Raw genomic sequence first — 13,032 nt, 5'->3', positions numbered from 1 at the left:
CCCAATGTAACACTTTTCTTAACAATAGATTTTCCAGATGGTACCCGCTCATTGCCGGTCAAGTCATACAGTGGAACTTTGCCACAGTCCCAAGCAATGTTTCACCAAAGTCTGCAAACTAGACTTGAGGCTTGTTCAAACTGTGAGCTTGTCTCGGGTGGGGGGTGGGGGGATGGCAGCACAACCCGTCTCTCACCTAACTGGTCGGCCTTTTTTTTTTTCTTGCTTTTTTTGCTCCCCATCTCGCCCCTCCCCTCTCCAGCTGTTTGGCTCCCTAGTTTTGAACTGAGCTCTCTGTGTCGCCTGATTTTCCTCGGCAGTTTTCTCGTATCCTTTAACCCCCTTCCTCACTTTCAATGAAGGGGCCCCAATTTGACAAGGCAGACTCTGTCCTCAAAGTACAAGGTAAACTCCAAAGACTGAAGAAACTACAAAGTTCCGGAAGAAACCACCCTAGACTCGGACCACCAGCAGGAAAACGCCTAAAGTTCCAGAGCCTGTAGATTGCTTAAGTCAACGGAAATCATTGTTAGCCAATCACGAGCCTGCCAAGTTGATTAGCCCCTCACCCTGCTGGAGCCGCCATTTAACAGAAAAAAAAAAAGCTGAATTTCCGGAGTCCTGGGCCCTCTGTGCTACCCCGCTGCGTCGGAACATCCTGAAGGTCCGAGCTAGGGCTTGGATAAAGACTCTTAGCTTTTGCATACGAGTTCGACTCCTGGTGGTCTTTGGGGGCCCTAGGATCTGGGCATAACATTTGGGGGAGGGGCTCAGCCGGGATTTCCCCCCCCCCCCCCCCCAAGACTCCCAGGACCCCCGAACCGTTGAGTCAGAACCCGGCCGGTAAGTTTGTGCTCTGTCTCCGTGTTACTCCACCCTTAAAACGAGTAGCCTGGGCGGACGCGCCGCACACTCTGTGCCGCGGACCCGCGTGTAGGGGATTGGATCCCCTCGTAGACTTGCAGAGACTTGCAGGTCACTCCTGCGGCGGTAAGAGGCGGTTCTCTCACTTCCGTTTTTTTGCCTGGATCGCGATCGCTCGCTGCCGGGAGGACCGAGTGACTTTTTGTCTTTCGCCCTTCTGTTTGCTCTCCGGCTGTACTTACTACTTTGTGACCCACACACCATGGGGCAGGCTCAGACCACTCCTTTATCTCTGTTCTTAGACCATTTCAAGGACTATAAAATGAGGGCTAGGAGTCGAGGCTTAGCTGTTAAGAAGAAGAGACTAACTGGTTTTTGCAGAAAGGAATGGCCAACCTTCAACGTTGGCTGGCCGCCGGAGGGGACTTATTACCTATCCGTGATTTTTAAGACCAAGGAGATCATTTCTGGACGACCGGAACGCCAAGACCAAGTCTCCTACATCATCACCTGGCTGGATCTGGTCCAGGACCCGCCAAAATGGCTCAAACCTTGGCTGCCGAGACAACAACCAAGCGCCACCATACTCGTCCTGGAAAACCGTGAGAAACGAAAAACTGAGACTAACCCTATGGCCCCTCTTTATCCTGTCTTGCAGGGTGGCACTGAGGAAGGCCTCCTCTTCCCCCACCCGCCTTACCGACCCCCACCAGGGGGTCACCCAGGCCCTCAACCCGAGGCCCCAGGATTGGCTCAAGGGCCTGCGGTGGTGAACCCACCTCACACCCAAGAGAAAACCCAGCAAGACCTGGTCCAACCTCCAGCGGCTGAGTCCACGGTTCTCCCCGGGAGGGCAATATATCCCCAACTTGATGAGTGGAACCAACTGACGAAATGTCCCTTACCCATTAGAGAGCTATATAACTGGAAAACCAAGAACCCTCTGTTCTCAGAGAAACCGACTGCGTTAATTAGCTTATTAGAATCCATCTTTTCGACCCACCAGCCCACCTGGGATGACTGTCAACTGCTCTTAACGATCTTCTTCAATACCGAGGAGCGAGAGAGGATTTTACTTGAGGCCATGAAATTGGTTCCAGGAACAAATGGGAGCCCTGCTACTAAACAAGCACTTACTGATGCAGGTTTTTATGGGACCAGACCAGACTGGAATCTTAATTCGGCAGAAGGTAAGGAGAATCTCCGGGTCTACCACCAGACTCTGATGAGAGGTCTCAAGGCGGCTGCACAGGGACCCACTCATTTGGCCAAGGTACGTTGGGTGCATCAGGAAATGACAGAAAAACCTGCAGCCTTTTTAGAAAGGATTATGGAGGCCTATCGCACCTACACGTCCCTAGACCCAGAGGCACCTGAGAATAAGTCAGCGGTCATTATGACCTTTGTAAATCAGGCCTTTCCTGACATCAAAAACGAGTTGCAGGGAATAGATAAGCTAGGGGAGAAGAGTTTGCAGGAGTTGTTGTTGGCAGCTGAGAAAGTGATTGACAGCCGAGAAATGCAAGCCTACAACGGGCTACAAAATGAAAGCGTGGCCTTGATCAGTGTAGCCCTGTTAGTAGATTCTCCGGAAGAGAAACAGCGCCAACTCGTGGATGGAAAAGGTAAGCGTCCCCAACAAATGGGGAAGCCAAAGCTCCAAAAGAACCAATGTGCATACTGTAAGAAGGTCGGGCACTGGGTCAAGGACTGCCCCAAGAACCGGAGGGGACAGGGTTCGGACCCCCTCCCTGAGCCCAGAGCAAACCTTAAAGTGTCTCAGATCTCTTTTGATCAAAAAGGGAACTCTGTCACAGATCATAGAGGATGCCCTAGTCAGAAAATCACCCTGCCTCTGGAAGATGAATATAAATTGTACCAGAGACCGAGCTCTCTCCCAAATGATATTTGGTTAACCAAATTCCCCTCAGCTTGGGCAGAAAAGAAAGGAATTGGGTTCGCAAAGCATAGGGACCCCATTTGCGTTGAATTGAAACCAGATGCAACTCCGGTTCGAAGAAGACAGTACCGAATATCCCAAGAAGCCAAAGTGGTTATCACAGCCCTCATCAGAAAGTTCAGGAAGTTGGACATACTAGTACCTTGCCAATCCCCATGGAGTACACCCCTACTCCCCCCCATCAAGAAGTGCAACTCCAATGACTATAGACTAGTCCAGGACCTCAGAGAGGTAAACAAAAGAGTTATGGACATAGATTCCACAGTACCAAACCCCTATACCCTCCTGAGTATTTTAAAACCTTCCAAGACTTGGTATACGGTATTGGACCTCAAAGATGCTGTCTTAAGCCTTCCTTTAGCCCTCCAGAGCCAGCCTCTGTTTGCCTTTGAATGGCATGACCCGGAAAAAGAATTCAGTGAACAACTAACATGGACCAGACTGCCACAAGGCTTCAAGAATTCAACAGCCATCTTTAACGAGGCTCTACATGAAGATCTGGGTGAGTACAGACAGAACCATCCCAATACCACCCTCTTGCAATATATAGATGACCTCTTGGTGGCAGCAGAGACCATGGAAGAATGTCAGCAGAGTACTGAGGACCTGCTGATGACACTGGGGAAATTAGGCTATAGGGCATCAGCTGAGAAGGCTCAAATCTGCCAACAAGAGGTAAAGTACTTGGGACACATTCTAAAAGGGGGCCGACGATGTCTGTCAGAGGCCCGAAAAGATACCATTTTCAATACCCCCACACCTACCACAAGACAGGAGGTCAGAAAATTCTTGGGGTCAGTAGAATTCTGTCGCCTTTGGGTCCCTAATTTTGCAGAATTGGTAAAGCCCCTCCATGAGGCTGCCAAAAAAGGGGGGCCCTTCCAATGGACTGAGGCCCAGGAAGACTCTTTCGATAGACTCAAATGGGCCTTATTAGAGGCCCCCACGTTGGTGCTACCTGACATCACCAAGCCTTTTCATCTCTATGTAGATGAGAGCGAGGGCATAGCTAAAGGTGTCCTCACTCAAATGTTAGGCCCCCAGAATCACCCAGTGGCATACCTATCAAAGAAATTAGACCCCGTGGCCTCTGGGTGGCCTTCGTGTTTGAGAATTATCGCTGCCACAGCCTTGCTGGTCACGGATGCAGACAAACTGACTCAAGGGGAAGAATTTTGCATCACCACTCCCCATGCCATTGAAAGGATTCTCAAACACCCCCCAGATCGATGGGTGGGCAAAGCACGCATGACTCGCTACCAAAGCCTGCTACTAAACCCCCCGCGTATCCGTTTCCTACCAAGAGCTGCGCTGAACCCGGCCTCTCTGCTACCAGACCCAGATATGGAGACCCTGTTACATGATTGTGTGGGCACGCTAAGCAAGCTAGGTGCACAGACTTGTGAAGGACCTAACGGACCCAGCCTCTGCTGAATGCAGAAGCCATTGGCTCACTGATGGTAACAGCTTTGTGCTTGATGGACAAAGGTATGCAGGGGTGGCAGTGTTATCAGACTCAGAAACCATATGGGCATCCGTCCTGCCACCTGGCACTTCTGCACGAAAAGGCAAAAGACTCAACATTTATACTGATAGCACATATGCCTTTGCTACAGCCCATGTCCATGGGGCCATTTATCAGGAGAGAGGACTCCTGATGGCTAAACGAAAGACTACAAACGAGATCCTAAACCTTTTGGAGACCCTCTGGCTTCCAAAGGAACTGGCTATTATACACTACCGAGGCTACCAAAAGGCAACTGTGCCTGAAGCAAAAGGCAGTCAGCAGAGCAGATTTGCCTGCCAGGACAGCAGCTCTCAGTCCTATAGAAGATTTGACTTTCCAATTGCCTGACCCAGGAGCTCCAATCCTACCAGACAAGCCTGACTACTCCAAAGAGGATGCTATCTCTATTCACACACTGCCTATGACCCCTAAGCCTGAGGGCTGGCGGCTCACCGGAGACTGTAAAATGACCCTCCCCAGCAATCTGGCAGCTAGTCTGCTCCAGTGTGTACACCGGACAGCCCACAAGGGCACCAGGGAAACTGAGGATCTGGTAATAAAGGCAGACCTAAAGATCTTCAACCTCCAGATGCTTGAGCCGGAAACTCACTAATGCAGAGAAACAGAGGATGAAGGATGCCCAACCCGGTGCTCGCTGGGATATGGACTTCACTGAGAGGTGAGCCGGTTACAGGTACCGACCTGTGCTTGTAGAGCCTGCCAGGCACAAAACAGCACAAATAGTGATCGCAGGTATGGAATGCTAGCTAGCCCTACGTTCTGACAAGGGACCTGCCTTCGTCACTCAGGTAACACAGGGGCAATGGCAAAAGCCATTAGGGTGGATTGGAAACTACATTGTGCTTACAGGCCCCAAAGCTCAGGACAGGTAGAGAAGGTGGATAGAACTTTAAGAGACCCTTACTAAATTAAATTTGGAGACTGGTGGGAACTGGGTGGCTCCCCTCCCTTTCACCCTCTGTAGGGTTTGCCACTCAGCCTGTACATTGTGTTTAACCCCTTTATGAAATCAGGTTTGGAAGACACCCCTGGCACACACACACACACACACACACACACACACTTTACCTAATCTAAAATCTGAAGTGTTAGCTAAAATTGATAAATTGCTACTTACTTGACTCTCTTGAACATCTACCCCACACCCAAAAGGAGCTCTGGCCTCGCCTGAAGGCTATTTTTGAGGCTGCACCTCCTCATACTCCCACCACTATTGCTTTGGAGACTGAGTCTTCCTGTGAAGGCACCAGAAGGAAACCCTATGAAGCAAGATATTTCCTATTCATTCACACTGAGGCAGTGCTATAAAGAAGGAGGGGCGGAGAGAGAGGGGGCCTGGGAGCTGCAGGAGGGGCGGAGGAGGAGGAGGCGCCCAGCATAGATCCAGATGGCATCAGCTGTGTTTCTGGTGTGCTGAGAGGTTAGAAATATTGGGGAAAGATCTTACCATAAATTGGCATTATGTAATTGGGAGTTTCATATACATGAATATATTTGGTTAACTATTGAAGTTTCAGAGTCATGCTTTGCCAGATACTTGGAGGCCTGGTGGGGCAGTACTGTATTTTAACCATTTCCCACTACATTTGGTGAACCAACATGGGGCATATTTCCATTAGAAACTTGAGATTATTAGTCTAAAAATTAAGAGGTTTTTGTTGTTGTTATTAAGTAACTAGAGCACCAAAATCGGGTCACATGACTCAAGCATGCCAAGTTGAAACAAAGGAAAGACTGAGAATACTGAGGACCCCTAGTGGGGAAGATAGGTCTTAACAGGATACTCAAATTCTCATGTGGGTGCCACGGGAATTCTGGGTTTAAATCTTGCTTTTACTCACTGCTTATAAGCAGATACAGATGGAAGGGTGAATTGATTGTGTTAAGGTAGAACAAAGATAGTTTATTTCACTGGTTTTAGGTTGTTTTAAGTTGAACTAGGATAGGGAAGTAGTCACTAACTCTCAAGAGTATAGTGACAATTGCCTGCTTAGCACAGGTATTAATTATTAAAACTTTGGCTTAGGTAGAGAGCTCAACAGATAGATGGTATAAAGGTATAACAGATGATATAGCTTGTTTACCTAGCCAGAGGAAGCTCATATTCCTTTTAAGGTGGCTCACATGTGGAATTTTCCTTTTTTTTTTCCTGCTTGGCAATATAGTAAATGCCTAAGTAGAGGCTCATACAATATCTTAGCTTATTTCATTTTTTTTAAAATTTTTTTTAGTTTTTAGTTTTGTTTTGTTTTTTGTTTGTTTGTTTTTTTGGATTTGTTTTTTTTCCGAGATAGGGTTTCTCTGTATAGCCCTGGCTGTCCTGGAACTCACTCTGGCCTCAAACTCAGGCTGGCCTCAAACTCAAAAATCTGCCTGCCTCTGCCTCCCAGAGTGCTGGGATTACAGGTGTGCGCCACCACCGCCCGGCCAGTTTATTTCATTTGTTTTAGATTGTTTTGATTTCATAATGGGTGTGATGTTGAGTTTTGTGGTTATATTATTCTTCTGGGAGAGAGATCAAAATATCTGGTTACTGGCTCAAGGACATGCTGATTTGGGAAAAAGGTTTTGTCTTTGTGTTTTTAGAAAGGGTGATTAGGCTCTGCACATCTTCCAGAGCTATTTGGATCAGAGGTAGAGGGAGACCTCTAGAAGACTAAATTCCAGAATATCAAACAGAAAATCTATCTTTGTGATACTACAATTTTTTTTTTTTTTGAGATTTATATATTACAGAAAATACAGCCAGGGTGAGTCTCCTTGTCAAACATGCTGAACTGACCTGCTTGAACTCCTGAGGTCCTAGACTTCAGCTAGATCCATTCAAGACACAGAAATCAGAGACCAACTAACTCCCTCATTTTCCCTACCCTTCCCCCAACCCCTCATCAATAGCTCAACGCCCATATTCAGCTTGAAGAAGTTATGAAGAGTCATCGTCCCAGTTCTTGGGATTCGGGGCTGGAGAGGGTTGTTATTATTTTTAAGTTGTCTTTCCAGGGAAGGTAGAAATGGTCAGATCTGAAACAGGGAAGAAATAGGATTGATTATATAGCCATAATTTCATTTGGTAAAAATCTTTTTAATTGTTACTAAGTTGTACTGGCTGGTTTTGTGTGTCAACTTGACACAGGCTGGAGTTATCACAGAGAAAGGAGCTTCAGTTGGGGAAGTGCCTCCATGAGATCCAACTGTGAGGCATTTACTCAATTAGTGATCAAGGAGGAGGGGCCCCTTGTGGGTGGTGCCATCCCTGGGCTGGTATTCTTGGGTTCTATAAGAGAGCAGGCTGAGCAAGTCAGAGGAAGCAAGCCAGTAAGAAACATCCCTCCATGGCCTCTGCATCAGCTCCTGCTTCCTGACCTGCTTGAGTTCCAGTCCTGACTTCCTTTGGTGATGAACAGCAATGCAGAAGTGTAAGGTGAATAAACCCTTTCCTCCCCAACTTGCTTCTTGGTCATGATGTTTGTACAGGAATAGAAACCCTGACTAAGACAAATTGGTACCAGCATAGTGGGGTATTCCTGTGACAACCTGACCATGTTTTGGGGAGGACTGTGGAAGAACTTTGGAACTTTGGGATAGATGAAACATTCGGTATTGAGACCTCTGTGGGATATTGTGTAGGAGCTTGGAAGATAATGTTGAGAACAGTGCCTAAGATGGAGGCCTGGCTTGTGAAATTTCAGATGGAAAATTTAAGACTCTTATCAGGACCATTGCTGTTTTGATTGTGAAGATTGTGTGATTTTGGTTAGCTGGGGCTGAAGAATCAGCTGTGATTAACAAGATACCAGAACCACTAAAGCAAACCTTTGTATTTCTGGGACTATTGATGCTGGTTAGCTGGAGCTAAGAAATTAGCGGTGATTAAGAAGAAACCAGCATCACTGAGGTGAAATCTTCTGGAAGTGTTTTCTGAGAGCACAGAGGCTGTGTTCCAGAGATAGTTAAGGTTGTACCTTGTGCTGTAGCAGGACTTGATCCCAAGAGTCATCCAGATGGTACTGGCATGAAGGGGTCATGAAGAGCAGCTGAGGCTCTTGGCACTGTGAGAGGCCGTGGAAGGCCATTGGTGAAGGTGCAGCCTTAGTTGCAATTGATGGCCCAGGACTTGAAGGGGTCATGCATAGAAGCAGAGGCTTGTCATCATGAAGAGAGCCTATGAGAGGCTATAGGTGAAGCCTAATTACAGTAGAAGTCAGCAGTGTTTTGGAGATGCCAGTACCATGCGATGACCACCAAGAACAGCAGCAGCAGTGGAGTACAGGCAGCTGGAGCCTAAAAGACAAGCTGTGTGCTACAAAGGGCAGAGCTGGAGAAGTGACCCAAGCCCTTGGAGGAGCCCGGAAGATTGTGAGTTGGATTCCAGACATTGAACCATTGGAGTTTGAGTTTTGCTTTTGGCTGTGACTGTGCCCTGATATGTTTCCCTTTTGAAGGAAGAAGGTATTTTAGTGGAGCCCATAGTTAAGAGACTTTAAATTTTTAAAAGATTTTGAATTTTAAAAGATAATGGACATTTTAAAGGGATTGAACTTTTAATATGTAAAGACTGTGGGACTTTTAAAGTAATTTAGATTTTGGGGATGAATAAGAAAGTAAGGGTTGAGACTTAATAGTGATGTGTTTGTGTGTCAAGTTGACAAGGGGTCAATTGTACTGGCTGGTTTTGTGTGTTGACACAGGCTGGAGTTATCACAGAGAAAGGAGCTTCAGTTGGGGAAGTGCCTCCATGAGATCCAGCTGTGGGGCATTTACTCAATTAGTGATCAAGAGGGAGGGGCCCCTTGTGGGTGGTGCCATCCCAGGGCTGGTGTTCTTGGGTTCTATAAGAGAGCAGGCTGAGCAAGCCAGTGGGAGTGAGCCAGTGAGTAACATCCCTCCATGGCCTCTGCATCAGCTCCTGCTTCCTGACCTGCTTGAGTTCCAGTCCTGACTTCCTTTGGTGATGAACAGCAATTTGGAACTGTAAACTGAAGAAACCCTTTCCTCCCCAACTTGCTTCTTGGTCATGATGTTTGTGCAGGAATAGAAACCCTGACTAAGACATAAGTTAAAGTTATAAGTTCTTATTTGGTACAGAATTCATTTGATTCATAATCAAGGTTTTCATTGGTATAGGTTTCTTCTATTGATATGGAATATTTAAAAGTACAGAGCTTAGACCCAGTCTTTCTTTGCTGTTATTATAACAGATCTGTGAATTTAGGGACAAATAAAAATAAATGGTTCTGTGTTTATTGATAGGGTGTTTTCTAGAATTTAATCAGAAACAGCTGAAAGTAGTTTACAGACAAGAGCCCATACTGCTTTACCTAAGATAGTTGGTTTTCAAAAACATCAGAAATCTACAGAATGTGACGTTTAATGTTATATATTTCACTTGTTGTAGAGACTAGTCTGCTCCTGACAGCTTCCCTTTCTTGGATTCAAAGAAGAAACTGAGCATCTATAGAGCTGCTTCTGTTGTGGTGAGACAGCCACAAGGCAAAAATTGCCTCTCTTCATCTACAGACAAACTCTGTCCAGAAAAAGGACACCTTTACAGGTTGGGACAGCTTGATTTCTGCCGAGACAGAGGGAGCGAGTCCTTGGTAATTCCTGTTCTCTAAGTCTGTCAGATGACCCTGGGCCAGGAGGCTGAAGACAGATGCTCCAACGTTTTAAAAGGGCTGTCCAGGTTTTCAGTGGTCTCTATCATTTGGCTGAGTGTTGGAAGCTGTGTTAGGCTTCCTATATATTTCCAATTATTATTGGTCACTCTCAGATTTCTGATGAGGTTGAAGACTGTTAGTCTCATAGTCAGCCCAACCTGGTTATCTTTGAAAAAGCTGACATAGATTTAAATAGTTTTCAGATGACATACAATTTATAGCTAAAACATGAACCAGGTGTTTATTATAGTCTTTTAAGATAGTACAGATGAGCCAGGTGGTAGTGGTGCACGCCTTTAATCCCGGCACTTGGGAGGCAGAGACAGGCGGATTTCTGAGTTCGAGGCCAGCCTGGTCTACAGAGTGAGTTCCAGGACAGCCAGGGCTACACAGAGAAACCCTGTCTCAGAAAAAAAAAAAAAAAAAAAAAAAAAAACCCAAAAAAAGAATAGTGTAAATGACAGAGGTTCTGTTTGATTGTAAAAATTGATGGACTGGGTGTTAGGTCTATCACTTTATAATTTACAAAATGGTAATAGTTGTGCTCAATTTATATTTGGAGAGAAAGTTTTTTTTAATTAAACAGAAAGGGTGAAATGATACAAGATATTTCCTATCATTCACATCGAGGCAGTGAGAGGCCAGTGATTGGAGGGGAGAGAGGAGGAGGAGGAGCTAAGAAGGAGGGGTGGAGAGAGAGGGAGCCTGGGAGCTGCCTGAGGGAGCAGAGGAGGAGACGCAGATCCAGACGGCTTCAGATGTGTTTCTTGTGTGCTGAGAGGTTAGAAATATTGGGATAAAACTTGATCATTGTAAATTGTATCGTTGTGCATTGTATTATGTAATTGGGAGTTTCATATACATAAATATATTTGGTTAACTATTCAAGTTTAAGAGTCATGCTTTGCTAGATCCTTGGAAGGAGTGGGTGCTGGGCAGGAGAGAGAGACCTGCTGGGACTTGGAGCAGAGGTCTGGTGGGGGCGCACTATATTTTAGCAATTTCCCACTACACCCTAGAACCCCGCTGGAAAAGGCTCTATGTCTTGGTCCTAACAACACCCACTGCCCTCAAGGTTGACTGGATTGCTACCTGGATATATCACACACACCTGTCTTGCAGACCCACATCCAGACCCAGAGGATGTCTCCCCACAATGGTGTGTCACCCAAGACCAAGGGACCCCATTCAAGCTCCAGTGCTCCTAAGCCTATTGACATGGGCTGTCTGCATCTTGCTTCCAAGAGTTGCTGGGATTACAGGCGTGCGCCACCACCGCCCGGCTTGCCTGGTACTTTTAAAAGAAAACAATAAAAGCACTGTACCACAAAAATATTTTTGTATTTTGTACTGCAAAATAACAATGAATGGACCAAAAAGACTAAGGGTATGAAAAAAGTAAAATTAGAAGATGAAGGGACCTCTGACTTGGTGGAAATAGCTTGGCAGGATCTAACTGCATAGTTAAAAATAAGAACAAATGCAAGGAAGTTAAAATTGACACCCCATTAACAGCACCACAGCAGGTGGAACATGTTTTAGAAAAAGCATCTCAAAAAGAAATACCTGGTACACTCATAAACTATAGTCGATTTGGATAAAGATAGACTAATGGGCAAAGGCTAGCCATGAATCTCTTAAAAAATGAATCTCTAAAAAATGAACTGGTTCTATCATTGCCAGGGACTGCCTCCCGGCTTCAGATGCCCGATAAGGGATGTGCCGGGCCCCACGAAGGTGATAATGGAAGCCAGAGTGTATACCCCACAGGAACTATATGAAAGTAGAAAAGACTATGCCCAGGACGGCAGGAAGGATGCATCTATATAGTAAAACTGTGGGAGAAGGGAGCAGATACAATAAGGTTATCAGACCAAGAGATGTGCAAAATTAGGAATGTGGTGGAGAGCCCCACCGTATTTGATGCTCTAGAGTATGTGTTAGACAGCTCCCGAGGAGATGCGCACCCACTGCTTGATTGGATGACTGCAGCTTGGAGACATGCCTTCCTCTCCTTATATTTAACTCAGTTTGAGGCCTCAGCAAAATGGAATAGTTTACAGGAAGCAATTCAGTTAGCAAGAAAATTAAGAGTATCTACTTCATCTACAACCAGGTCCCCACCCCACAGGCTGCACCAATGTTGGCCCAGTTTAGGGAAGTCCTGCTGAAAGGAGCTCTATGACATCTCAGGGTGACCCTAGCTGGACCATTGCAAGGATGACAAACTGTGGCAGATGCCATAGATTTCTTAAAATCACAGAGTTAGACTCAGAAAAGGTAGTATCCCTACTATTAAAGGTAAGAAATACAATGGAGTGAGGAGATGGTTTAAAATATGGAAGACAGAATACCAACTTCCCAGTTAGATCAGAACCAAGCCAGCCATGGACTCCCATCAGACACTTGCTTGGGCAAGCTCCTCGAAGACCTTTTTAGGGCGGAGTGAGGAAGGGACCAGATGTCCAAGCTCCCACCCCACCCCCAACCTAGGATTCAACAATCAAGGGCTGAGTGTAGGAGCAAGACTTTTAAACAGGCTGCCATTCAGGAACAACCAGAGAGGACAAGGACGTTCCTTTCAACCTCAGGGGCACGATTTCTAAAACCCAGAATGGCACTACCCGTCATACTACCCGACAGCACTACCAAAGTGGTCAAATGGCTGTTGGACATGGGTAGTGAAATTAATGTATATGCCCTGGATGAAGGACAGGTCCTGAATACAGACAAGATTAGAGGCTACACAGAAGCGGAGGGAATTTGAGGAAGAGTTAGAACCCCTATGACTGGACTAATATTGCAAGTATATGATAAAAATTATGAGCTAGATTTCACTCTGTGCAGCGCCCAAGAAAATGTTACAGGACTACCCACAATACACAAATTATTTCCAAAATTTTTGAATTACAAACAACTACCAAAGGTACTATTGGCTACAGCAAAATCCCACAGGTAGAAGTACCCAAAATACCACCCTCTTTGACACGACAACATCCCACCCATAAAAGGTGGAATAGAGA

At 46.0% G+C, this 13,032-nt stretch overlaps 1 protein-coding gene and 1 long non-coding RNA gene across 3 annotated transcripts in view; one reads left to right on the top strand and one right to left on the bottom strand.

The window, feature by feature from the left end:
- Nucleotides 1-13,032, bottom strand: part of LOC127692486 (uncharacterized) — a 56,992-nt gene that overhangs the window by 3,121 nt on the left and 40,839 nt on the right. Inside the window, exon 3 of one of the 2 annotated variants that reach the window (XR_007979474.1) lies at nt 7,245-7,373. The exons of the other annotated variant lie outside the window; for it this stretch is intronic. This is a non-coding gene — a long non-coding RNA (uncharacterized LOC127692486). Of the gene's footprint in view, nt 1-7,244; nt 7,374-13,032 lie in introns of those variants that run through there. 2 annotated transcript variants of the gene reach the window in all.
- Nucleotides 792-11,586, top strand: LOC127692485 (uncharacterized). The gene is made up of 2 exons (XM_052192870.1): nt 792-5,010; nt 11,132-11,586. The coding sequence occupies exon 1, from the start codon at nt 1,127-1,129 to the stop codon at nt 4,256-4,258; it is 3,132 nt and encodes a 1,043-aa protein (XP_052048830.1). The 5' UTR covers nt 792-1,126; the 3' UTR covers nt 4,259-5,010; nt 11,132-11,586.

The sequence above is a fragment of the Apodemus sylvaticus genome, chromosome 9 (assembly GCF_947179515.1).
Source record: "Apodemus sylvaticus chromosome 9, mApoSyl1.1, whole genome shotgun sequence".
NCBI classification, from domain to species: Eukaryota; Metazoa; Chordata; class Mammalia; order Rodentia; family Muridae; genus Apodemus; species Apodemus sylvaticus.
Note: the sequence above shows the minus strand (reverse complement) of the source record. Positions and strands in the feature narration are given on the sequence as shown.

Excerpts from the sequence above, each read along its gene's own strand:
- LOC127692485 (XM_052192870.1), top strand. The coding sequence starts at position 1,127 with ATGGGGCAGGCTCAGACCACTCCTTTATCTCTGTTCTTAGACCATTTC.